General features: G+C 39.8%; 2 protein-coding genes across 9 annotated transcripts in view; one reads left to right on the top strand and one right to left on the bottom strand.

Annotated features, from left to right (window-relative positions):
* The first annotated feature begins 1,083 nt into the window (after nucleotides 1–1,083).
* On the top strand, nucleotides 1,084–6,939 carry PFN2 (profilin 2). Of its 2 annotated transcripts, none has more exons than XM_081026559.1 (3): nucleotides 1,084–1,328; nucleotides 3,289–3,481; nucleotides 5,581–6,939. In XM_081026559.1, the coding sequence occupies exons 1-3, from the start codon at nucleotides 1,197–1,199 to the stop codon at nucleotides 5,676–5,678; spliced, it is 423 nt and encodes a 140-aa protein (XP_080882685.1). In that variant the 5' UTR covers nucleotides 1,084–1,196; the 3' UTR covers nucleotides 5,679–6,939. The 2 variants fall into 2 exon arrangements, with proteins under 2 accessions (XP_080882685.1, XP_080882684.1); XM_081026558.1 differs by having other exon boundaries at nucleotides 1,094–1,328; nucleotides 5,261–6,939.
* A 1,738-nt stretch (nucleotides 6,940–8,677) lies between these two features.
* Nucleotides 8,678–27,945, bottom strand: part of RNF13 (ring finger protein 13) — a 124,525-nt gene continuing 105,257 nt past the window's right edge. For all 7 annotated transcript variants that reach the window (XM_081026497.1, XM_081026499.1, XM_081026498.1 and 4 more), the window contains 3 exons: nucleotides 26,631–26,724; nucleotides 11,402–11,482; nucleotides 8,678–11,127 (listed from right to left, as the gene is read on the bottom strand). In XM_081026497.1, coding sequence (XP_080882623.1) covers nucleotides 10,757–11,127; nucleotides 11,402–11,482; nucleotides 26,631–26,724 — 546 coding nt within the window. In that variant the 3' untranslated portion in view covers nucleotides 8,678–10,756. The remainder of the gene's footprint in view (nucleotides 11,128–11,401; nucleotides 11,483–26,630; nucleotides 26,725–27,945) is intronic.

The raw sequence follows: 27,945 nt of genomic DNA, 5'->3' as shown, positions 1-27,945 counted from the left end.
GATGCGAGATTCACAGGGACGCTACCCATCGTTTACTTTGTAAATACAAGCCATTTTCAGATCTGGGTGCCGAAATTATTTTACTCTTCAAGAGCAGAAATATTACTATGTTCATTCAGTGAACCTTTTCTTAGATTTTTTTTTATTTTTTTGTATTTTCAGCGATTGCTTCAACCCACCAATAACTTTCCCAGTTAACACAAAATAGTTTGCATAGGTCGCTATTTGTTCGGAATTTACGAGCAATTTCGCCACACGTGATTAGCAACATTAAGGGGCGAGGCGTGCTTCCGATCAAAGAATGCACAGAGCGAGAGGCCCCTGGTACCCAAACGAGGCAACAATGAAACGTCCGCAAAACTCGGAAACCTTCCCAGGAGCCCCCAACGCCGGCTCTGATTTCAGGACGCCGGGGCGCGCCCGGCGGCTGCCTTTATGGCCGAGGGACAGAGGGGTCCAGGGCAGAGGGTCCCCGTGGGGACGTCGGGACGAGCGTGGGCGACTCGATCCCCAGCCACCCCCGCCACCAACAGGAGTAAACGCTCCGCATCCCGTCACCAGGGCAACGCTGCAATCCGACACCCAGGCTCGGGATTCCGCATCCCGAGCCACGCACAAGAGGCGCCGCGCAGGCCGGCCGCGGGGACAGGCGCCGCCGTCCCGGGGGGCCTCCTGCGCTGGGGGGACGTCGGCCCGCCGGCCCGGGTCCGAGGCTCCGCACCGCCCCGCAGCCGCCCGGCCGCGCCGGGGCCGCCTTCCCGCACGTGGCGGCCGCGCCGCCGGCGCCGTATCCCTCCGCGCCCCCGCCTCGCTCTCCGCTGCCTTCCCGGGACCCTCCGAGCCGGCAGCGCGGAAGGATCGCACGCACGCGCGCGTACGCTCCGCCGTGAGCGCGGGCAACGGGCAGCGCCGCGCCGAGGGGCCGCCGCCGCCGCCGCCAGCTCCGCCGCCCCGCCGCTCCCGCCGCTGGGTCGGCAGCCCCGTGGCCGCGGGCGGGCGGCAGCCGGGCCGGGCGCCCCCACCGCTCCCGCCGCGCCGCCGGCTCGCGTCCCCCCGCGCAGCCCCGCGGGCAGGGGGGCGGTCGGTGCCTGCGCAGAGCCGCCTCCTCCCGCCCCCGCCCCGCCCCCCGCGCCGCCGCCGCCGCCGCCGCGCCTGCTGCTCCTCGCCGTCCCCGCTGCAGTGCGAAGGGCTCGAAGATGGCCGGGTGGCAGAGCTACGTGGATAACCTGATGTGCGATGGCTGCTGCCAGGAGGCCGCCATTGTCGGCTACTGCGACGCCAAATACGTGTGGGCGGCCACGGCCGGGGGCGTCTTCCAGAGCATTACGGTGAGGACCGGCCGGGCGCGGGCCCGGGGCGCGGAGGCCGGCGGGCAGGTGTGCGGAGGCCGGCGCCGAGGATGCGGGCGGGGAGGCCGAGGCCGGGGACGCCCCCCGGCCGGGGCTGCGCTGACAGGCGGGGCGGCGGCCGGCTCCCGCGTTCCCGGTGCGGGTCCGGGCGAGGCTGGGGCGGCGAGCACGCGGCGGCCGGGGCGGGGGCGGGGGCGGGGGCCGCCTGCTTGCCCTCGGGCGTCCCCCCGGCACCGGCGAGCCCGGGGTCGCTGCGCACGTCCCGGGGGGAGCGGGGCCTGAGAGCCGGGCCGGGCGCGCGGGCTGTGGGCGGCGGCGGCGGCGGCCGGGCCTCGGGGGCTTGGGGGACACGTACGCCCCCGGCGTAGGCGGATTCGTGAATCTCCGCTGGAGCTCTGCCTCCATCGGATTTTTTTTTTAATTCTCCAAGATGGCGAACTGCCATTGATTTCTGTCCTCCTATGGAGATTCATCGATATACCGTTATCCCCAATGACGCAACATAGCGCCCCCAAAGGGGGTGCTTTTCTGGGGCTGTCGGCAGTGTGCGGGGCCCCGGGGGCGCCTGAGCGCTCCGAGCCTCTTGGAGCCCCTTGAAGAGGGGGCTCTGTAGCGGCGGTAGAAGGAGCTAATGCAGGTCTGAGCTCCACGGTGCCTGCTTCTGTGACCGGATGGCTTCGACTGGGTGGCCACACGTGGAGGATAATTGTCACTAAGCCTCCAGGGCTGCCTGATTGTTTTGCTTCTTTCTGCACAAGGCTCTTTCTAAAATTGTGACACTTGTATCCCATATAGGGCCAGTCTCTTTAATTTTTTAGTCTCATGCTCCCTTCCCATCAGACGCTAGAATCAGGCCCCCTGTCAGGGTGCTACCAATTAGTCCTGTACTGCGGGCCGTGGTTGGGGATGTCACTGGGTAGAACTGAGCCCTCGCAGCGCGCGCTTGAAGGCCCCCCCAACCGCAGTGGACTCCAGCCCTCCCCGGGAACTGGTGTCTGGTGACCAACTTTCTGCTCTGCGGTCCTCCCGTCTTTGTGTGTGAGTTCCCGCTGTCTGGCCGGGGAGGTTGCGGGAGTGAGCTTGGAAATGGCTGGGGCCTGCTATGACTCTGCAGTTCTGATGGGGGCGACGCCTTCCTTCTTATTCATGGAATGTTAGCATGCACGTTTGCTCCTTTCCGGTTCTGGTGGCTACCTCAGTTTCTTTCCAAACCCCCGTCCATTTTCCCTGTTCCTTTACCATTGCCTACTGCAGTGCTACAGACAGAATCCTCTTTTCATTTGCCCAGAAGGAAAACTGATTACTGAGGTGGGAGGGGAAGGTAAGTGGGAGAGATGAAGGAGTAGTGGCTACAAAAATAGGAGGGAAATATGAATTCGAGAATGCGCTGAGGTCTGGAGTTTGAAGTTCAGACTGTGGGGGAGGGGAGATGTCAAGCCATTCGAAGCAGAGTAGAAGTGAACAGACCGGCTAAGCATGGGCTTTATTTCGGGAGACTTTCAAGCAAGTTTAAATTTGATGCAACGTGACTGACTGTAATGTAACTGAATATGATAGACAGGCTGAAAGTTTATAGGTGAATCTTTACCATTACATAAGTACTTCAGGTGCCACCTGACTTGGTACAGTTTATAAATAAGTTTGTAGTTTATCTAGTGTCAGCTACCAGCTGTTCATAGATTCTTTTCATAGACTAGTCTTTAATTAGTAGACTACAGTGCTAACTGAAATCTAATTAATATAAAACATGTAATCATGTAGGATTAAGTAATTCTTTAAAAGACTGAAACTTGATTTTACGTTAGTGAAATGTGGATGTCTGGTACTGGTAGTACAAACTTGGCACACAGTCTTTCCTGTTATATCAAGGCCTGAAAGGAATTAACTATAACTTCATGTTTTTTCCCCCTTTTCTTTTTTTCTTTTGGGGGGGGGACAGCCAGTAGAAATAGATATGATTGTAGGAAAAGACCGAGAAGGTTTCTTTACCAACGGTTTGACTCTTGGCGCAAAGAAGTGCTCAGTGATCAGAGATAGCCTATACGTCGATGGGGACTGCACAATGGACATCCGGACAAAGAGTCAAGGTGGGGAGCCAACATACAACGTTGCTGTGGGCAGAGCTGGTAGAGGTAAGCAAGGTACTTTTTTGGTTCAAAGTTGCATGCTACATTACAACTCATTAAGCGGTTTCTTTAACATTCGGAATAAAAGTGTTAGTCCATAATGGCGATTAAGGTGGTTTTCGTGAACTGCCCAGCACTGAAGTGAGGTACTGCGTTAGAGTTACTGCATACACAGCCTAGTCTCTGAGATCCTGATGTTATTCTAAAGATACGACTTTATTCATATCAACTCTCCAGTTTCAGCTTTAGTAAACTGAAAACCTAAATTTGTTTCTTAAAGTGCTTGCCTCATCAAATGATAATCTTACGGTGTAACCAGATTGTTAAATTGTTCACATTGTTTGGTTACTTTAGTCCTTTTGAGTCTGATTTTTGGATCTCATCTTTTTCTTTCTTGCTTACGTTTCGATCATTCATTGCTCAGCATAAAATAAGGAAAAATTAACATTGGCTCCTTTTTCTGTTGGAAACATTGCTAGGGAATAGAGAAATAATTAGAACTAGGGTTTTGGAGTAAGTTGTCCTTTTACTAAAATATTCTCAAAGACTGAGTGTGTTTGTGATCTAGATTTGAAAAATAGGAAATTCTATTTCATTTGATCCAGAAATTCTGGTGTTTCCTGACTGTTGTCAACATTGCAGAAATTCTTACCACACTAAATAAGTCTCACTACTTCTTTGAACTTTCAAAATTGAGGTTTATTATGACATCTAATTAATTTACAAATATATTTAAATGTGTTAACCTGTATAAATATTTTGTAAATAAAGAGGGCTTGTATAGTCTCATATAGCAGACTTGGCTTATCTAATAAGACCAAATCTACCACGTGAAGAACTTGAAGCTACTCTGAGCTGTAATTTACTTTAATGGTCCTACCAACTCCCTGTGACAGTTTTAAAGGTTCCTCTTATTCTGATGTGAGTTGATGTGTATGAATATTTCTCTGTAGGAAAATAGGTGACTGAAATAATAGATTAATCTCTTTGAATATTAGCTGAGCTCAGGTAAATGTTAAAAAGCATCAACCATGTGACAAAACCAGAATGAGATTTTCATACCATATAGCACTGCTGACATCTAGTGGCGGTGAATATAAAATCTGACATACACATGTATTTTGGGCATAGACCTTTGAACTGCATCACAGAAGAACCTGTTGTTGGAAATAGAAAATCTATTTCAGGATTTTAGATTCAATTTAAAACAAAGCTAGAACAGTGAGGATACCAGTAAGTAAGCACAAGCCTTTTAATTTGGCCTTTTTTCAATAGCACTGAAAATGCTCCTAGAATTTGGCCTTGGTTTTCCTCCGGAAGTTAATAGACACGTTTAGCCTCACAAGTAAGACTTAATACTTAATCAAGCTTGTTAAATTGGAATGATTTTGTAAATAATAATCACCTAAGTTTTATCACTAAGTTTTATTTAAGTTTATATTTTGGGAGACAGTCTAATTAATATGTATTTGTCATACTAACCAGAAATTCTTTTGCCCTAGAAGATAAATGAGTACACTTATTTTTTCTCCTAGCTAAAGATATTTTTACACAGAGCTGCAGCTGCATTGATTGGACTTCCAAGATGCAATTAATAGTTATAATGGTTTTAGCATATAACTAGTTTGAAAGTTCTCATTTTGGAGACCTAGTTGATTTCAGTGCTTGACAGTTCATGGAAACTGACTTAATGTTAACTTATTAATTGGGGTTCTGTCTGCTAAAACTTATGTGACTTTCTTGATTAACACTTCTTTTGAAACACTTTTCTTCTTTCTCTTTCAGTCTTGGTCTTTGTAATGGGAAAAGAAGGGGTCCATGGAGGCGGATTGAATAAGAAGGCATACTCAATGGCAAAATACTTGAGAGACTCTGGGTTCTAGCTGCTAGGCAGACTGTTAAGTATTAGGGGAAAATTGCTCTTAAACTTTCCTAGCTGTAAGCTTGAGTCTTAATTCTGGAAATTTTATTAGCAATGCAGGGTGATGGGGTATGAACCTGTGTCTCCTTTGTATCCCTCTGTTGGTGGGGAAAGGTCTTTCTTTCTGCCCTCCCCCCCTTAAATAATTCTGTTCACTTTTGTTTTGTTTCCTTGTGTACTCCAGCATTGGTTATAGTGATGGGAAAGGAGGGTGTCCACGGAGGCACACTTAACAAGAAAGCATATGAACTCGCTTTATACCTGAGGCGGTCTGACGTGTAAGCAGCCTCTCCCCATCTACCTAGCAACTGTCTTCATCACCACCCCAATATGGGCACAGTGCTACCAGACTATATGGTGGCTACTTTTTCTTCACCTATTTTCTAATGTCATGATTCCTGTTTGCCCTGTAGATCATTTGTATGTTAACCACTGTATGTAATCAACCCTTATCTGGCAACATAATTGCAGCACAATAATGATTTGCATGATACCTTGAAATTTGGGGGGAGGGGGCATGCCAAGTTGGGCATCACTTTGTCTTAGCAATTAATGGGATATTGATTACTAAAATAAGTTACTATTAAGCAAGGTGCCAGTTGTACAATCTCTAATTTGATCAATGTTTTTTCAGCACTTTGAGCATTTACTTAGCTCATTTAGTCTTCCTTTTGTAGCGCATGGTTGGGAGGTAGTGCATGCATCTTTCTTCACCTCTTTTCTCACCCCCCTCCCTTCGCACATAAGGTATTTGGTTTGCTTCCATCTTATTTTATGCAGTGCCTGGTTTATTTAACCAATTAATTAATCCCTTTTGTTGACGAGCTATTGAGAGCTGCAGTAGTTTGCTTTTAGTATTGTTGTTGCACTTGAGTAGACAAACCTTTTTTCATAGTGTCTACAGGACATACAAAGAGTGCAACCGCAAAACAAGAGCAAAAGGCACTTCCTCCCATGACCTTACGGTGACCATACTGATCGAACCCCAGGGACATTCCATCACTGCAATAGCTCAGATTTTTGTTCCTGTCTTTTCCTTTGCACACCAGCTCTACTCTTTAGTAAAATTGTAAAAGGCTGCCATTATGGACATTAGGTATCCCAACGTAACCATCTGGAGTGTGTCCAGTTTGTTCTTCATAGGACCAATTTTTATTTGCAGCTTGAGTTTTTATATGAAGTTGCATTATTGTGGACTTGGCTGTCTTGTGATGAATTTTTTTTCATATGTATTCTGTGCCATACTATTGTTAAAATGAACTGTTGCTATTGTGAGATGGATTTTAACTGACCTATAAAAGGTTTCTTTCGAATGGCACTACTTTAGGGACATTCTAGTATTTGCTTCTATTGTTTGGGCCTTGTGGATAATGTACAGGTTTAAAAACAAATCTTGTTGCTGATTTGTCCATTTCTTTCCCTGCACTTTGTTACATCTGGGATACAGTCTAACTCATCTGATTTAATATGCATTTAAAAAAATGCCATAACTATTAAACACCTTGTTTACAGACAGATGAAATAAATTTATTCCAACCAAATATTCTAGACTCCTGTTGTTTATATAAATTGTTGGCTTACTGTTATAGTTGATTTTTGACATAATGGGAATATACAGAACAGGCCAACTCTGCTGCAAGCATAAAATCTTTTAAAAAATAGAGTTGATGGCCTATTCCGTTTCCTGTAGTGTTTATTATAAATAAAATGAGTGCCTGGGAATGCCTTTATAATGGGTTTTGATCTTTTAAAAATGGCTTTTAGTCATCTCAGTCTCATCTTCAGGTTTGAATGGAAAATTGCTGTATCCTAAAAATTAAATATTTTTCTCTTTTTGCTGGTCTCTAAATGTGAAGTCCAGTGAACAGTAAGGGCCTCAGTACCAAAAAGGGTTTCTGCATTGTGGGTTCTTCTGTGCTGAAATGGCATATGACTTCTCTAGATTTGGAGGCTGTGTTGGCAGGCTGAAGTCAGCCAGCTGGGACTCTCGTATAATCTTATACATTCCTTAGGCAGCATATAAGATAATTGGGGTGTTCTTACAGTTACTGGCTTTGGAGTGACATACTAACAATGGCTATTATGTAAGTCAAGTTTAGTCCCAGAGGTCGTAAGTTCCCTGAGATGTATTGAAATTTAGTAAATATATTAGTTTAATATTAAATTAAATCATTACCAGGAACTATGGAGCAGAAGCTCAGAGCAGGGGTGCTCAGAAGTTGGTGGGTCTAAGTAAAACTGGGGAGCTGGTTATAATGCAAATTCTGGGCTCTAGAGTTCCATCCTGGAAATGGTGATTCCATCAGCCCCAGAAGCTCCTTTAGAAACAATTGCCAGGTCATTCGGATTCACTTTAGCGGCCTGTATGCTACTGTTTGAAAAACAGTGGATTGGAGAATGGGAATTAATCTCTGTCTTACTTAAAACATACTGTGCATAAACAAATTTTTTTCTTTGAGAGTGTTGTCAGGCAGTAGTTCTGAATTTGATTGTACGTACAGAGATGTACAAGTACGGAAAATAGGGATTTCGGGCTACTTTGGTAGTTGGGCATACTGTAGAAATCGTAAAACAACAAAAACCTCAACTTCTTGACCTGTTAAGATCCTTTTTAGGAACACAAGGTTGGTCAAATGAAAATTTGGTGGTTGGGTTGCGATGATTTGAGATTTTATGGTAATATCCATTAATATTTATTCACACTTCAGTTGTAAAGAACTATTAGGGTAAGTAGAAAGCAGCAAATAGAACTGTGAAACCCTTAAGGAGGTGAGGGGATGTGTCGGGGATGAGAATAGGTGAGCAGAAGAAGGTAGAGGACAATGTATCACTAAAATAGTAAACAATGAAACTAGTCATTGGCCCTCTTGTCCTCAATTTCATTAGAAAAACACTGATGCGAATATATGCATATATCTTTGTACTTAGTTCTAGGAATTTAACCTAAGGAAATGGAGTTATACAAATTAACACACCTGAACATCCCTCACACCGCATTATTTAACAGTAACTGATCTAAAAAAAACTACATTTACCTTTCAAGGCTATGGGTTGCATTAATGATTGTCCAGAGAATGAAATAGTCATTGAAGAATGACATGAGAAAATGCTCACCAATGAATGTTAAATAGTGGGATATAAGCATGTTACATACAGTGGAATAGAGTATGTAATATTACATGTATTTTAGGTATGTGTTTCTAAAAGCAAAATATCAAGATAAATGTATTTCTGGGGTAAGTTTCCAGGTGACGATATTTTTACAATAAAAAAACTTAAATTATGAAGGTATTTAATAGATACTGGATTTTATTTAACGTCCTGTTTAAGAGGTTGTATACTTACACCACCAAAACAGACAACTTGGAGTATTACAACTAATAACAATCCCAGACAGTACTATTTAAGACACTTCATTAATTTTTCAACTCAAAGTAACAATTTGAAGTTTACAAAAAAAAAAAAAAAACTTTTGCCTCAGAAAAATTCCTAACTTAGATTTAAAGGAACCAGATCCTTGATCTGAATTGTGGATTAAGAACTGAGGGACCATCTAATACACGTACATTACAGTGACTTTTAACTTTTCCCTTTTCTTAAAAAAGAATTGTTTTAGGTACTGTTTTTATTATTTAATAATTGTTAAAGCTATTATTGTGTATTTATGTGCCAGGCACTGAGTTCAGTGTTTTATCCTCACACCCTACCTTGGTTTAAATGAAATTATACAAATGACTAAACAGGTTTAGAAAGGCGAGGGCCATACACGTATGTCAAATTCCAAAGCTTTACTAACTACAATAAATGTTCTGTTTCTCAGGCCTGTGTTTTATTTTTGAAATGGGAGTAGGGGAGGGCGATAAAAATGAGGTGGTATCAGACAGTAGATACTGAATTTAAACTTTTATTTTCCTAAGTGGACATATCTTTTTTTGTTGTCGATTATAAGAATTTTCCTAAAAAGCAATTCAGAAAGTGAAATTCCCCCTATCAGTGTTACATTTCTTTTAAAATGTATTTTTGTCTTATTACAACAAAAAGCTCCTGTATATTCTCCATATGCTTTTGTTCACTAACAATTTCCCATGTCAATGCAGATACCTCTAGATACCTCTACTGTAGGATGTACTGGGATTACACCGGCACCATAGTGTACACTATTGTTCAAATGACTGGCTGCAATTGGAACTTTTTGGGGAATTACCTAATTGCTTGTGAGCAGTTACATTGTATAAAATTCTAAGGTGATACGTGTTTAATCTGACCTGTTACCTTAATCATTATACCTTTACAGCACTGTGCATCTAAAGATAAGGCTAATATGGTAATCCTACAGTACAACAAATATTTGCCAGTTCTTAAAGTGGAAAATGTGTTTATTAACATTCAAACTCCCTTCATACAAGGCCATATAAAAATTCTTAGCATTTTGATTATACATAAATCTACATTTTCTACATAGTTACAATGATGTATGTATAATATAGTTTAGCTTTTCATAATACATTAACTATATTATTCTATTAAACATAAGCAATTTTCAAATCCAATAGTTGAACAATTTCCTCTGTACACAGTTTAGCAGGGCTAATTAGCATAAGATACTCTTTATTAAGAGGTATATGATCTGTGTATTAACAGTTGCTGAAGTTTGGTGTTTTGTACAGCATTTACTTTTTCCTTTGATCACAACACAACCCTTAAGGATACTGACATTCGGTAAGTTCAGAGACATTAGTTGATGAATCAAATTCATACATAACACTATAGTATTAAAACCCTTAAAACCTGAAATTTGCACTAGTACTGACTGTTCCTATCAAGACAAGGCTACTTGGGAATAGAAAGGGAAAAAGCTTTGAGTTTCTCTGTGGTGCCGACAGGAGGAAAAGTGCTCAGTTCCCCTGTGGCCTCTCACTGACATGGCAGTCTGGGGTGAAACCAGAACACACATTCCAGCTCAACAACTGGAGGTAACTATGGAGGCGGAAGTCCGCTTGGCTCATGCGAGGGGCCGCCGCACTGACGTGTGTAACACCCCAATGGGCATCCTCTGATCTCGGTCTTAACTGCAAGCTATGCTGAAGATTTTATTTTAATGTGTTGGCTATGTTTCATTCCGAAATAAGCCGATCTGACGCTTGAGTTACAGTCCCAGTCTATTATTAGGTATTAGTGCAATGAAGTACACTCCTGTAGATCAATACCAGATCAGAAACACCTGTTTCAGTTATCTGCTTAAACTGTAGAATACTAAAAAATAAGTTATTTCTACACAAATCTCTGAAGGGAGCAAAAAAGTCAAGTTATATACCTAAATAAACATTTTATAGGGAAGTCACCCCACCGCCCTCTGAAGGTCAAACGGTGTTTGCTACGTTGTGAGCCCGTTCAGCGTCCGCATCCGCCTGCAGCTGGACCACCACCCTGCGCTCGCCGGTGGCGTTTTCCACGTCGCTGCTGTCAGTGTCCTCATTGTCGTCGTCCTCATAGTCTGAAGACTCGGTCAGGTTCTGGTGTGAGTGGGACTCCGCCAAAGCCCCAAATGACGCGGTGCTGGCAGAGGCCAGAGGTCTAAGCAACGGGGTGTGTTCGGACACTTCGTTTTCCTCTTGACTACTGTCCGTTTCAGAGTCTGAGTCCCCTTGAGAAGAAACAACTTTCTGCTTGCAGACAGGACAGGTTTTCTTGGTTTTCGTTAACCAGGGGTCTACACACTTGCAGTGATAAGCTGTTGAAGCAAAAGTACACAACTTGAGGTGGTACAGGTGGCTGAGAACGTTAATCTCCTGCCATGTTTATTCATGTTCTGATCTACATGCATCATGTAGGGATGAGAAGAAAACTAAATTTTCATAAATACACCTCCCTCCTTCAATGAGACTATTAATTAGTACAGGGCCTGGCTTATGGTGTGCTAATAACTATTTTCTGTCTCCCCTTCTCACACTGAACTTAAATACAAACTGACTATGTCAATTCCAAGCAAATGTAATTCATCATACCATGGGAACAGGGAAGGATTCTGAGCTTATCGCCATCTTCATATTCATCCAAACAAATGGCACATACATCATATTCATCGCCTATGACAGAAGACAGTAAATAAAATTCATTATAAAGAGAAGTATTCTTAACTTTTCCAACTTTTCCAATTAGGTCTTCTTCAGTCAGTGAGTTTAAATGCCTTTTGATTGTCTTTAAACGATAGCTTTTGTTTGTTTTCGGTCAGATCAGGGACCTACCTGCTTCAAGTTCAACTTCAGGAACCTGAAGTTTAAATTAACCTTTTACCTAAAATAAATAAAAAGTGGATGCCAAAATTGTTTACCTTGATTGCCTTTGCAAAAGATTTTTATAAAAATAATCATAATTTCTTAAGTGTTTTATTTAACTCTTCAAATACTAGTTTTGAAATATTTTATGCAAAAGACAAGTTTTCACTAGATTTCTTAAAGGCTCTGGATCATTTTTAAAATAAAAATGGAAACATGTTAGAACATAAATTTTTAAAACCATATTAGTGATAAAAACACATTTAGAATGAGACATTGCACTTCAAATTTCTGTTCCAACATTTGCCAGTTCTGTGGTGCCTGCCTGGCAAGTTACTTCTGACCTCCAGCTCTTTAGTCTGAAAAGATTCTACCTACCGCGCAGGGCTGTGAGGATGAACTGGGGTGATGTGAGCAAAGGGCCAGGCACGCAGGTATTCACTAATGGCTGTTTATTAATCATAATCACTGCCCTTTTAATTTCTTATTGAACTTACCACCTTTAAATCACGGAAGTTTACTAAATCATAGCTCTTTCCGGAATTAAGTGTAGTTACAAGTTTTTTAAGGAACTGGCCGTCTTACATCATATGGCACATCGAGTCTTTTTGAGTCACTACTGGCTTTTTATGTAGTGGCAGTGACCATTGGGGCCACTTTCAATTCAGTGTTTTTCATTAAATGAATATGTCAGGTAAAAACTTGCAAAAATCTCAGGGAGTAAACCACAGTTAAATTCATTGCCCAACCCACACAGGTAACAACCTTGGGAGGCATGTCAGAAAGTAAGCCAGTGTCTGGAGAGAGGCTGGATGAACATGACACACAATGGAATGATATGACCGTTCTATTGAAACAGTCTTCAACATCCTTTAATCATTTAAAATAGCACATTTAGGAGGAGTCCTAAATAGAAAGCTTAATGAAAATTACTAATTTTTGTTCAGTATCTTGAATTTGGTTACTGTGGTATCCATCACCTATCACATATGTTCTATAACAAAAACAAGGTTCTGTGTTAGAACCTCATGTGGAATTTGGTGAGACTGATTATACCCATCTCAAACTACTAAAGAGACTAAAGGACTACAATATACCTGTAATTACTGTAATTATACAGCTGATCCATTTACGTGGGCTTTGAGGATGGTTTTAATATATTAAGCAATTCAATCATGACTGATTTCTCATACAAATCAAACTTTCAGTCTTACAACTCTGTGACGATGTCCATTAAAAACAGATACAGTTACAATAACTGAACAGGAACAGACTGATCCAAGGTGTGCCTGCCAAAACTCTAAGCCTCATTCTGTTAAGGTGGGCAGGTTCTCCTGCATTATCCAGGGGGGGCCCAATGTAATCACAGAGTCCCTTAAAAGTACAGGATGGAGGCAAAAGTCAGAGGGAGACGTGACTATGGATGAATGGCCAAGGAGACGCAATGTTACTTGCGGATGGAGGGGAGGAGTGTCAAACCAAAGAATCTGGTGGCCTCTAGCAGCAGGAAATGGCAAGGAAACAGATTCTCCTGTAGAGTCCCCAGAAAAGGATGCAGCAGCCCTGCCAGCATCTTGATTTTTAGCCCAGTGAGACCTGTGTGGGACTTCTAACCTACAGAACAGTAAGATAATAAATCTGTTTTGTTTTAAGCCACTAAGTTTGTGGTCCTTTGCTACCACATCAACAGGAAATAAATACAGGTAATATGTGGGTTAGCCTTAAATGTATGGAATTGCTACTTCAGAGTCACTGAGCTTTCCTCTCAATCCTTTGAATTTTTCCAAGTGATGGATTTATATTGATTTCCTTTATTTTCTTGCCAGAGCACTTACTCTAATGGTGACAGGTCAAGATTTAAATGTGTAGTTTGTGATCATGGACCAGACTGGAGCCCGGTGCTCTGTAGAGAATCAACCCCCACGGCCTTGGACTTGTGATGAAATCGTAAAGCACATGTTAGAATGTCTGGGGTTCTCATCCTGATCATTTTATTACCTGTGTGACCTTGTGCAAGACACTCAGCATCTCTGTTTCAGTAGTCTCAAAGAAAAGCAAACATTAACATCTATTTTAGGATTGTTGTGGATTAAAAGGAATGATGCACGTGACACTTTACATAGTGTTTGGTGCACACAGCGCCTCTTAACCTGCCCCTGAGGAAACTGGCCGAACAGGCCCGATGCCTTAGGGAGGGTTCACTGAAGGCTGTGGCTACGAGGCTGCGCCCCAGCCCCCATGCGCTTCTGTCCCATCAGATGAGATGACAAAGAACTAGCGGCAGTGGGCACTGAACCTGTTGGTTGTACTCAGAGTGATTGTGTCATTTCATTAAATATTCATAGCCCTTGAACTGTGACTGTAAAAGACGTCTGGTTTTATTTGCAAGCCAGGTTGGCTGTATTAGGAACGCTCAATAAAAGCTAGTTGCTCCTGACCCAGCTCCAGCCAAAATTTGATTCAATGAGGGTATGGGTGCGAAATCTTAAAAACATGGACAAACATATCTTAATAAAAAGCAAAAATGAAAGCCGAATCTAATTTTTGTCCCATTGAAAAATACCTGAAACTAAAAATAGTAGAAAATGCACCATGTACCATGACCACTTGGAAACTTAGTCAGTGGATTCATATTCAAGACCACGGCTGTTGAGTGGATTTATATTTACTTTTACCTTAAATTTAAGGCATTTATTTCTTTATGATGTACAACTTTAGCAGATCAAACACACTCTATCAGGGCCTCTGCACTTGCTATTCCTCCGCCTGCAAAGTTCTCCCCTCCCCTCCCCCAACTGTCTATTTTCCCACTTCATTTAGACCTCAGTTCCAAGTGCCCCCTCAGAGAGGTCTTCCCATCTTATCTAAAATAGCATCCCATCCCTTCCTCCATCACTCATCCCACTTATTGCTTTGTGACTTTATTTCTTTACTTATTTGTCTGGTTGTCTCCACAAAGGCAGTTTTTGTTTTTCTGTTATGTTTATTGCTGTTTCCCTGAGACCTAGAACAGTGCCTGACACATAGTAAAAGTACTCCGTCAGTATTTACTGAAGGAATGTGAATAACAACACAAGTTAGTCCCAGGAAATCCTGATTTCGGCCTCCAACTGCTAAGTGGAGGACCTAATCACATAAAGCTAAATATTTTTATGTAACATAGACAAATTCTAGATATCTATAACTGACGGAGTAAGACTGACCTCAGATTTTACCATCTTAATTCAATATTGAATGTGCCAGCCAACTCTCAAGACAACAAGAAAATATGCAACAAAGTACTATAAGGAATATAATGTTTGCACAGAGGAAATAGTAAATACTGTGTCTACTGATAATCAGAAGATAGAAAGATGTGCTCATTGTACCAGGAGATACTGGACAAGAGTTCTTAGAGAGGGACTAGGGTCAGGCCTTCAAGATAAAAGGGATTTAGGAAAACTAAGGAGAAAAAGGCACTACTGGAAGAGTAAACAGTTAAAAGCATTGCAGAGAAGAAATGAACACGGTAATGTCAAAGTTATGCAAGATTAGAAATAAGGAGTAGTGGAAAGTGAGGTTGGATGAGTATGGGGGAGCCGAATTATAAAAAGCTCTGAATACCAAGATGAGGGCTGATGGGATCTCTTAGGCAGGAAAGGCCACGCAGGGAATGATGGATTGACATGTGAAAACACATCTTACAAATTCTTCACCAATGTGCTGGGGGGCCCTGGGCCTAAGACGCAGAAGCGAACCGGAGACAGGAAGACAGGCCTGCTTGGCGCTCCCAATTCCAGTAATAAACTGATGCAGGCTCGCACGACACAGTGACAGTAAGAATGGACAGAAATGATCAGATCCAATCATCATTTTGAAAACTCATTAGATTTGGGGACTAGACATAGGTAATAAGAGAGAGGGGGCAAATCAAAGAACTGTAGGACAACTAAAACAGGGTGCATCCTATTCACGATAGGAATACCAGAAAGAGAAGAAAGAGAACAGAAGCACTATTTGAAGCAATAATGACTGAGAATGTCCCCATGTTAATGTAAGACAGCAAAACAGAGGTCCAGAAAAATCATAGAACACCAAGCAGGATAATGCCGAAACGCACCTAGGCACACCATGTTCAAACTGCAAAAAACTGAAAACAAAAAAATAATCTTGAAAGAACCCAGAGTTAAAAAACATCATACCTATACAGGACAAAGATAAGAATAACATTCAGTTCTCTTCAGAAACCATGCAAGCAAGAAGAGAGTGGAGTGAAATATTTAGTGTTAAGGGGAATGAAAACCACCAACACAGAAATCTGTCCTCTTCACTTCAAAAGTGAAGGAGAGGAGTGGTATAAGCAAGATGGCAGAACAGGAAGCCTAGGTCCACCTTCCGCCATGGAGACACAGACTTAACAATAACAAACAGATTAAATGCCTCTGTCAGAAACCCAAACAAACAGTTAAAAGGTCCTTGCACCCCAGGCAAGGGTGACACCAACAGCATAAAAGCCCAGGAAGAACATTCATAACATTGTCCACTCTCTCGCACCAGAGCCTCTCCCCCCTGGCGGGCACCTTTGGGAAGAAACCCCCAAGTCCTGCCTTCTACCTGGGGAGGGAAAGATGCAGAATGTACGCCTTGATATATCCAAGTATTTACAAGAATGACGCCAGACTGGGGGTCTGAGAGCAAAGAGGATGAACCATGCACAAGAATCTGCAGTACGACAGACACACACTGGGTAGAGCGCTCCGGTATCACAATTTACTACAGCACAGAGAGGCTGCAAAATCACACACAGACATCGGGGGAAGCTCCTGAATAGAAACAGGGAAACCTCTTCAAGTAGATTACATGCACAAGCACAAGCGGACGCATATCCGGAATGTGTCGAGTGGAGCAAGTCCTACATGTTTGAAACCAGACTGCAAAGTCTGGAGAGGCGAATGATTCTTGAAATGCCAAAATTCCGATAAGAAAAGAATACAAGATATAGACAGAAACAGAACCATGGCACTTTAAGTAAATTAAATCTCCAGAAACCAAATCTAAAGAAATGAAAATGTATGAATTGCCAAAAAATTAAAAAGTACTGCCAATAAATTTATCCAAAGAGGCAAAAGACCTGTACTCTGAAAACAATAAGACATTAAAAAAATTGAAGAGGATACACATAAAGAGAAGAATATACTGTGTTCATGGATTGGAAGGATTGATATTGTTAAAATGTCCTTACTACCTGAAGCAATCTACAGATCGACTGCAATTCTTATTAAATACCAATGGCATTCTTCTCAGGACTAGCACGAACCCTAAAATTTATATGGAACCACAAAAAACCATGATTAGCCAAAGAAAACTTGAGGAAGAACAAAGTCAGAGGTATCATACTCCCAGATTTCAAACTGTATTACAAAACTACAATAATCAGAACAGTGTGGTACCGGTATAAAAACAGGTAAGTAGAAGAATAGAGCCCAGAAATAAATTCTTGCTTATATGGCCAATTAATCTACAACTAAAGAGCCAAGAATGTACAATGGGGTAAAGATAGTCCCTCCAATAAATGGTGTTGAGAAAATTGGACAGATACATGCAAAAAGGTGAAACTGGACCAATTTCTTACACCATATACAAAAATTAACTCAAAATGGATTCAAGAATGGAAACCATAAAACTCCTAGAAGAAAATGCAGGCAGTAAACTCTGTGACATCACTCTTAGCAATATCTTTCTGAATGCTGTCTTTTGCTCTGTATAATGATTACTCTTTTTGCCCAAATTTGTGAGGGAAAAATAAGGATGACCATTATACATGGGTAGTACAAATTCCGTATCTACATAAATGTTTTTAATTCTTTTATTTATGCTTCTGAGTTAAAAGTGTAGCTCTAGAAATCAGTAACAATATACACATGCAAAATAATACCCTGGAATACAATAATCAATTTTGTTGAACTTACGACAAACTTGCAGCGATGAAGAGTTCTTGGCCTTCTATGACGTGTAAATATCATAAATTTGTTACCAGTACATAAAATTTCTTGTACCTTGTATCTATTCTTGTGCTTTGTAATTATGTTACATAAAATTTCTTGTATGATAACATGTCAAAAAATAAGTGCTAAAATTCCTTTATAATACTAAAAAACAAGTACCTAAATGTAAACAAATAAAAATTTAAATTAAAAAATTAAAATGAAAAAAAAATAAAAAAATAAAAAAATTTAAAAATTAAAATGAAAGATTCTTTTCCCTGAAAGTTTGGGCCAAAAACGTGGGTGTGCATTATACATTGGAGCACATTATACACAGAAAATATGGTATGTCTCCTTGAGCAAGGATAACATAAGGAAAAAAAAATAAACAAATGGGACTACATGAAATAAAAAAGTAGTAGGGACTACTACTTCACAGTGCAAAAAACAGAATGAGAGATGTTCACAAATGATACATCCAATAAGGGGTTAATATCCAAAATGTATATGCAACTCATACAACTTAACAACAAAAAAAAACAATCCAATTAAAGAAATGGGTAGTGGACCTGAATAGACATTTCTCCAAAGAGGACATAAGGATGGCTAACTGACATGAAAAGGTGCTCAAAATTACTAATTATCAGGGAAATGCAAATTAAAACAACAAGCTATCACCTTACATCTGTCAGAATAGCTTTCATCAAAAAATCAACAAATAACAAGTACTGGCAAGGATGTGGGGAAAAGAGAACCTTTGTACGCTGTTGGTGGGAATACAAATATAATATAAATTGGTACAGCCACTATGGAAAACAGTATGGATATTCCTCAAAAATTGAAAACTAGAGCTGCCATATGGTCCAGCAATTCCACTTCCGGGTATTCATCAGAAGAAAACAAAAACACTAATTTGAAAAGATATATGCACTCCTATGTTCACTGCAGCATTATTAGTAATAGCCAAGATATGGAAGCAACCTAGATGTCCATAAATAGATGAATGGATAAAGACGTGGCGTGTGTGTGTGTATACAGAGGGTGCCAAGAAAATGTATACATATTTTAAGAAAGGAAAACTGTATTAAAATTGTAATATTCAATATATACTGATAACAAAAGATGAATACAAGTCTCATTTGACTTATGCCATTACAAGAGGTGCTCAAAGTGGTTACCATCAGCGTCCAGACACTTCTGATTTTGACAAAGTACTGCTTGAGCAATGCTGACCCAAGTGTCCACTTGTATACATTTTTTTGGCACCGCCGGTATATTTGAAGTACCAAATGAGAATAACTGCCAAAGAAGAATATTATATCCAGTAAAAAAATTTCTTCCACAAAGAAAATATTGAAAGAATATACACAAAGGCAAATGAGAAGGAAATCAAAACGTGTCACTACAAAAAAGATCAAGAAAACACAAAGGAAGACAGCAAGAGGAGAAAAAAGAAACAAAAAGGCTACAAGACAGAAAATGATTAAAAACATGGCAATAGTAAGTCCTTCCCTAGTAGTAATTACTTTAAATGTAAATGGATTAAATGAACCAATTAAAAGACACAGATTGGCTGACTGAACAAAAAAAAAAAAAAAAAAACAAGATCCAACTATATGCTGTTTACAAGAGATTTATTTTAGATCTAAGTACACATGTAGGGTAGAAATGAAAGGCTGGAAAAAGATATCCCATGCCAATGGGAGCCTAAAGTGAGCATGGGTGGCCACATATATATCAGACAAAATAGAGTTTAAGATAAATTCTTTTCACAGGAGACTAAGATGTTATATAATAATAAAACATCAGTTCACCAGGAAGCTGTAACAATTATGAATATATACACAACCTAACATTAGAGCACCCAATATATGGAGCAAACATTGACAGACTAAAGCCAGAAATAGAGACAGCAGCACAACAGTAGTAGGAAATTTCAAAACCCCAGTATCAGATATGGTAGAACAACCACACAGAAGTTAAGTAAGGACACAAGAGATGTGAACAACATAGGCCAATTGTACCAAACACATATACAGAACCCTCCACCTAACAATAGCAAAATATACATTCATCTCAAGAGCACATGGAACATTCTATTCTCCAAGGTAAACCACATATTAGGCCACAAAACAAATATTAACAAATTTAAAATTAAATCCACAAATAATGGATAATATATTCTTAAATGACTGATGGTTCAGAAAAAAAATCACAAGGAAATTTAGAAAATATCTGGAGACAAACAAAAATGAAAACATAGCAAACTTGTGAGATACAGCAAAAGAAGAAAGATCTCAAATCAATAATTTAACCTAATACCTCAAGGAACTAGAAAAGGAAGAAGAAACTAAGCCCAAAGTTAGTGGAAGGAGGAAAATATGAAAGATTAGAGCAGAAATAAATGAAATAGAGCATAAAAAATGGGAAAATATCAATGAAACCAAAAGTTGGTTCACTGAAAAGATCAACAGTATTGACAAACCACTAGCTAGAATAATTAAGAAAAAGAGAAGACTCATAGCTACAATTATACATGAAAGAGGAGATATTACAACTGATGTCACAAAAATAAAGAGGATTAAGAGACTTCTCTACGAACAATTATATATGCCAACAAATTAAATAACTGAGAAAATATGGATAAATTCCTAGAATTGTAAAACCTACCAAGACTGAATCATGAAGAAGTAAAAAATCTGAACAGACCTATAATTAGTGAAGAGATTGAAGTAGTAATCAAAAACCTCCCAATAAAGAAAAACCCAGGACCAGATAGCTTACCTGATAAATTCTACCAAATATTTAAAAAAGAATTAACACCAATCCATCTCAATCTCTTCCAAAAAAGCAAAGAGGAGGAAATACTCACAAACCCATTTTATGGGGCCATCATTACCATGATACCAAAACCAGACAAAGATAGAAGAAAACTAGAAACCATGATAAGTAAGGATATAGTTTAACTCAACAGCAACAGCAATCAACTGGGTATAATTTCATCCAATCAGAAGCAGAATACAGGAAGTTCTCACTGAACATTGATAGATGCAGGAACTTTTAAGTGAAATGACATATAACGAAACCAGTTTTACCATAGGCTAATAGATATAAATAAAATATAAGTTCCTAAGGTATTTCATCAACACTAATGAAACAGCATTGAAACAAATGACATTATTCGAGGAAATGCTATATATATTTTTTCAAGTTCACATGGAACATTCACAAAGATAGATCTGAGCCATAAGGCACATCTGAACAAATTTAAAAGAAATGATACAATATCTGCTCTCAGACCACAATGTTGAAACTAAAAATCAATATCAAAAAGAGGGCTGGAAAATCCCCAAATACTTAGAGATTTAACAACACACTTCTAAATAACACATGGATCAAAGGAGAAACCTCAAAAGAAATTTTAAACTATTTTAACTAAATGAAAACAAACCTTATCAAAATTTGTGGAATGCAATGAAAGCAATGCTTAGGGGGGAATTTATAGCAATGGATGTGTGTGTGTGTGTGTGTGTGTGTGTGTGTGTGTGTGTGTGTGTGTAAAGAAGAGTCATTAATCCTTAGGAAAATAGAAAATGAAGAGCAAATTAAACCCAAAAACATCACAAGAAATAAAAATTAAAAAAGAAATCAATGACAACAGGAAATCAACAGAGAAAAATCAATGAAACAAAAAGCTGGTTCTTGAGATTTCTGGTCAAGATGGTGGAGTAGGTAAAAAAGGTGCTTGCTTCTTCTCACGACCACATTAAAATTACAACTAAACTATGGAACAACCATCATTGAGAAACGCCTGAAGTCCGCTGAACAGAAACACTACAACTAAGCATACACAGAAGAAGCCACCTCAGGACTGATAAGAGGCAAAGATATGGAATGAGCCAGTCCCACACCAACGTGTGGCAGTTAAAAATCTGGAGGGATATTTCAGCTGTGGAGGACCCCCAGAGAAGTGAGGGGTCCCCGTGCCAGGAAGAGAAGTCTCGAGAACTTCCAGCTGTGAAAACCAGCAGAGATTGTGGCTGAGTGAGATGGAAGGCTTCTAGAGTCCCAGGCACTCCTCTTAAAGGGCCTGTGCACAGGTTCACTCGCTGCTAGACTCACTTGCTCTGAGGTCCAGCGGTGGGCCAGCAGCTTGAAAGATGCTAGGACAACAGGGAGGAAGTGAATTGTCTGGCTTCAAGTGAGGGCTGGAGGGGCAGCTTGCTCCCAGACAGAAGTGCTGCCAGGAGCCATCGTTCCTTTGTTGAGCCCTCCCTCACCCTGCCTGCGCGTGCAGGTGGGCACCACATCTTAGTCTCCACCAACCTGGCTAACACCGTCCGCTCTGCCCCGGTGTGTCCCTGAGACCCTCCCCCACCTGACTTGAAGACCCACCCAAGACACTTCCAGTGAGTTTTCCATACAGATGGCCTGTCTTGGCTCATGCTGAGCACTTCTTTAAAATCTCTCAAAGGTTCACATGCACCACACGTCTTGCTGAGCAGCCCCCAGACAAGCACTAGTGGCAGCCACCCTGTTCACAGCTTGTCCTCTAGAGGCACCTCCAAGCCCAGCGTGGGTGGCTGCCATCTGTAGATTGCTTTGTGGCTCATGACAGGTGGCCCAAGGCAGGGTACAGGCTGTGGTTGAACTTGGCCTGAAACAGAGCTTTTGCCAAGAGGCCCTAGCACCAATACACCTAATGGCCAGCTTTAGACCACACCAGAGCACCACACAAGCACCTCCACAAAAAGACACACCCAAAGCGCAGACTGGGCAGAGACCAGAGTCCCACTAAAGCAAATCCTGCTCCATAGGGTCAGCCCCTGCACAACAGTTCCTCCACTACAGTCACGGCCAGTACTCACAACCAATCAGCCTAAAGGTCAATCCTTCCCACTAACATGCAAACAGCACCCAAGGGTCAACTACAACGGGAGGGCACACAACCCACACAAGGGACACACTTGGAGCACCTGGTTCAGGTGACCAGGGACACTGCACACACTGGAATCCACAGGAAACCTACTCACTTCATAGCAAAAGAAATACAGACTAAAAGTAAAGGAATGGAAAGAAACTATTTCATGAAAATGGAACTTAAAAATAAAGCTGGGGTAGCAACACTTATACAAGACAAAACAGACTTTAAAACAAAGACTATAACAAGAGACAAGGAAGCCAGCCATTCCACTGCTGGGTATCTACCCAAAGAAACCCAAAACACGACTTTGGAGAGACACATGCATCCATATGTTCACGGCAGCACTGTTTACAATGCGGAGGCAGCCGGGGTGTCCATCAATGGATGAATGGATAAAGAGGTGGTACATACTAATATATACAGTGGGATATTACTTGGCCATAAAAAAGAATGAAATCTTGCCATTTGCAACAACATGGATGGACCTAAAGGGTACTGTACTGAATTGTGAGTCAGACAAAGACAAATGCCACTATGATTTTACTTATATGTGGAATATAAAGAACAGAACAAACAAACAAATGAAACAGAAACAGATTCATAGCTACAGAGAACATTTTGACAATTGCCAGCTTTGAAAAGGGAGGGGATTAAGAAGTTCAAACTGGTAGTTACAAAACAGTCATGGGGATGTAAAGTATAGCATCAAGAATATGTAGTCAATAATATTATAATAACTATGTATGGTGTCAGATGAGTGCTAGATTTATTGGGGTGATCATTTTATAAATTATATAAATGTCTAATCACTGTGTTGTACACCTGAAATTAATAAAATGTACTTCAACTGTAATTGAAAAAAAATCATTTTAAAAAAATGGTGGTTCCTTGAAAAGACCAGTAATATCTATACCTCTAGTCAGGCTAAAAGAAAACAAATTACCAATATCAGAAATGAAAAAGGGGTCATCACTACTGATTCCATGTATATTAAAAGGACAATAAAGAAATAACATGAACAATTGTATGCCTACAAATTTGATAACAGATGAAGTGGACCAATTCCATGAAAGATAAAATCTAACAAAACTCACACAAGGAGAAACTCATACCAATTCTTTACAACCTGTTCTAGAAAACAGAAGTGGAGGGAATACTTCTAATTCACGCCCTAATACAAAAACCAGACAAAACATTACAGGGAAGGAAAAGTACTGACTAATATTTCTCATGAACATAGATAAATCCTCAATAGAATTTTAGTAAATTGAATCCAACAGTGTATATTAAAATTATACACCATGAGCAGAGATTCAAGGCAATCCCAGTCCGAATACCAGAATTTCTTTTCTTTTTTGGATATTGACAAACTGATTCAAAAGTTTATATGGAAAGGCAAAAGACCAGAATAGCCAATACAATATTGAAGATGAATAAGAAAGTTGAAGGACTGACACTACCCTACTTCAAAACTTACAAAAGGCTACAATAATCAAGACAGTATGGAATTGCTGAAAGAACAGACAGACAAATAAATGGGACAAAATAGAAAGCCAAGAAAATAGATCCACACAAATACAGTCAACTGCTCCTTGACAGCAGAGCAAGAGAGAAACGACAGTCTTTTTAACAAATGGTGCCACAACAGGTGGAAATGCCAAAAAATGAATCTTTATAAAAGAGAGCATAATATCAGCAGAATAAAGGGCACCGTGAAAATCACATAGCTAACATCCTACTCAATGGTGAAAGACTGAAAGCTTTTAGGAACAAAACAAAGGTGCAAACTTTTACCACTGCTATTTAACGTTGTACTGGAGGTTCTACCCAGAGCAGCTGGACAAGAAAAAGAAATAAAAGCAACCCAAACTATGTTTATTCAGATGACATGATCCTACACATAGAAAATCTCAAAGAACCTACAAGAAAGCTGCTAGAACTAATAAATTCAGCCAAGCTGCAGGTTACAAGATCCACATATAAAAATCAGTTGGGATTCTCTAGACACCAGCAATGAACAATTCAAAAAGGAAATTAAGAAATCAATTCCATTTGCAGTAGCATCTAAAAAAACACAACCTAGGAAAACATCTAACAAAAAAGGCGAAAGATTTGTACACTGAAAACTATAAGACATTGATGAAAGAAATTAAAGAAGACCTAAATAAATGGAAAGACATTCCATGTTCATGGATTGGAAGACTTACTATTGTTAAGATGTCAATATTTCCATAAGCAGTCTGCAAATTCATCATAATCACTATTAAAATTCTAATAGCCTTTTTTTTTTTTTTTTTACAGAAATGGAGAATTTGATCCTCAAATTCAAATGGAATTGCAAAGGATTCTGAATAGCCAAAAAATCTTGCGGAAAGAAGAACAAAATTGGAGGACTCACACTTCCTAATTTTAAAATGTACTGCAAATCTAGAGTAATCAAAAGTGAGTGGTACTGGCACTCATAAGCAGACATACAGACCACTAGAACAGATGTGAGTCTAAAACTAAACCCATACATCTATGGCCAATAGTTTTCACAAGGGTAAAAGATAATTCAATAATAGTCTCTTTAACAAATGATGCTGGGACAACTGCATTTCCACATGCAAAAGAATAAAGCTGGAGCCTTACCTCACACTAGTTATAAAAATTAACTCAAAACTGATTAAAGACCTAGTGTGAGCTAAAACTATAAAACTCTTAGAAGAAAAATAAAGGTAAATCTTCATTTCCTAGGACTTGGCAATGTATTCTTAATTATGACACAAAAAGCATTAACAAAAAAAAGAACAGAGAAATTGGACTGCATCTTTATTAAAAACTTTTGTGCTTCAAGGGCATTGACTAGGATGTGGAGATATAAGATCCCCTGTGCATTCCTGCTGGAAATGTAAAATAATGCAGTGGCTGTGGAAGGCAGTATGGCAGTTTTTAAAAAATTAAACATAGGGTTACCATGGGACCCAGTCATACCATTCTTGGGTATGTACTCAAAAGAACTGTATCCAAGAACTCAAACATACACTTTTACACCAATTTTCATTGCAGCATTATTCACAGTAACCAAAAGGTAGAAGCCACCCAAGTGTCCATCAGCAGATAAATGGATAAACAGAAAGTGGCAAAAACCTAGGATGGAATTCTATCCAGCCATAAAAAGCAATGAAATTCTGAAACATGTTACAACATGGATAACCCATGAAAACATAATGCTAAGTAAATACCTAGAACAGGCAAATTCTTAATGACAGAAAAGGTAGATTAGAGGTAAGTTACCAGAGACTGGCGGGAGGCGGGAACAGGAAGTTATTGTTTAAGGGATACAGAGTTTCTAGAGTGATGAAAAAGTCTTAGAAATAGATAGTGGTAATGTTGCAAAAACATTTTGAATGTAATTAATACTACTGAGTTAAAATGGTTAAAATGACAAATTTTATGTTACATACATACTTTACCAGAATAAAAAGAAATATTTAAAAAAAAAATCTGGACACAGACCTTACACCATTCCCAAAAAATAACTAACAATGAATTATACACCTAAACATAGAAGGCAAACTATAAAACTTCTAGAAGATAACACAGATAATCTAGGTGACCTTGGGTTTGACAAGGAGTTTTTAGGCACACAACCAAAAGAACGATCCATGAAAGGAAAAACTAGTAAGAGGGACTTCATTAAAATTAAAAACTTCTGCTCTTAGACATTGCTAGACAATAAAAAGAAAAGCCCCACTGCTGTACAGTGGGAGAGAGTCGGAAGGTCAGTGGGAACAGGCTACCCTGGCACAGAGAAGTACTTAATCTACTGATGCTTAAAACTGCGGCATATGGTGATAATAAAAAGCATTTCGGTCAGTTTCATTACTGTTTGTAAATTCTCTGCAGCCCACGTGCCCTGCCTGCCTTCAGGAGGCTGTGCCGCAGTAAAGCGCACGTCCCGCACGCACTCAGTCATTACCGTTAGGCACAGCGCATGGCAAGAACTCAACAGGTAGAATGAAGAGCATGGTCCCCAGGTATTATTTAATAAACAAAGGTGATTATTTAAAAACTAAAAGTATTCGCTTACCTTTTTTGAATTTATGTACAGGGAGTTTCTTAAGTTGATCTTTACGAAGTCTATTTCTTCTAGCTCTATGTCTATCTTGGACAAATTTTGTGATCTAAAAGTAAAAGGGAAAAAAGGAATCATATTAAACATGCAAACAGAAAATGGCCATTAAAATCACAAATATCTTTTAAGTTTCTGGATAGCTGCTGCAAATCAATTCAATTTACTTAAATCCTAATGGCAATATTATTAAAGTATTAAACTGCACTTACGATTAATTTTCCCCATTAAATTATTCCCGTGTTTCCCTGAAAATAAGACCTAGCTGGACAACCAGCTATAATGCATATTTTGGATCAAAAATTAATTATGAGAACAGGTCTTATTTTACTGTAAAACTGGGTCTTACATAATAACATAACATAACATAACATTATACCAGGTCTTATATTAATTTTGGGGCCAAAAGACGCATTAGAGTTGATTGTCTGGCTAGGTCTTATTTTCGGAGAAACACGGTCTTTGAATTTTTATTCATTGACCTAAATTATCTTTAATTTACTCTGACAGAAATATTATAAATAACATACAACTGTTTGCAAAAGTACAAATGGTAAGCTATAGGTTCTAAGACTCCACTGGTTTCAAGAAGATAGAGAGGGTTGAAATTCCTGTAAGTTGTAAACTAAAAAAATTTTCAACATACACTTATTAGTCACTGCACTTTCAGTTCCAACAACAAACTACAGAACACATCTACCACAAATGTTTTCAACTATAAATTACTATGCTTGCAAGAATAAAAAGGAAGCCCACAAAGCCAGAACCAAATGCCAAAAGCAACATCTATAAAAGAAAATCTTGACAAATGTTAAGGATTTCTATCCTCAAATGACACTGTTAAGCAATAAATGACAAGTCACAGTTACAAATACTTGTAAACTGCATATCTGGTAAGGGATTTGTATCCGTAATAGAAAAAGAATTCAAAACTCAATAATAAGAAAACACTTAACCCAATACAAAAAAATGGGCAAAATATTTGAATAAACATTTCACCATAGAAGATATACGGATGGCAAATAAACATTTGAAGAGATGCTTAACAAATTAGTTCATAGTAAAACAAAAGTTCAAACTACAAATACCACTATACACTTGTTAGAATGACTAAAATTAAAAAGACTGACTATACCAAGTATTGTCAAGGAAATGGAGAAACTGGTACTCTGATACAATAATGGTAGGATTGTAAAATGGTACCACCACATTGAAAAACAGTTGAGTGGTTTCTTATAAATTTAAACATACATTTACCATATGACCCCATCAT

Source organism: Rhinolophus hipposideros, assembly GCF_964194185.1.
Source record: "Rhinolophus hipposideros genome assembly, chromosome: 2".
NCBI lineage: Eukaryota > Metazoa > Chordata > Mammalia > Chiroptera > Rhinolophidae > Rhinolophus > Rhinolophus hipposideros.
This window is presented reverse-complemented; position numbering and strand designations above follow the sequence as displayed.

Coding starts and splice junctions, on each gene's coding strand:
- PFN2 (XM_081026559.1), top strand. CDS start 1,197: ATGGCCGGGTGGCAGAGCTACGTGGATAACCTGATGTGCGATGGCTGC. Junction 1,329..3,288: donor GCGTCTTCCAGAGCATTACG/GTGAGGACCGGC, acceptor GGGGGGGGACAG/CCAGTAGAAATAGATATGAT. Junction 3,482..5,580: donor TGTGGGCAGAGCTGGTAGAG/GTAAGCAAGGTA, acceptor TGTGTACTCCAG/CATTGGTTATAGTGATGGGA.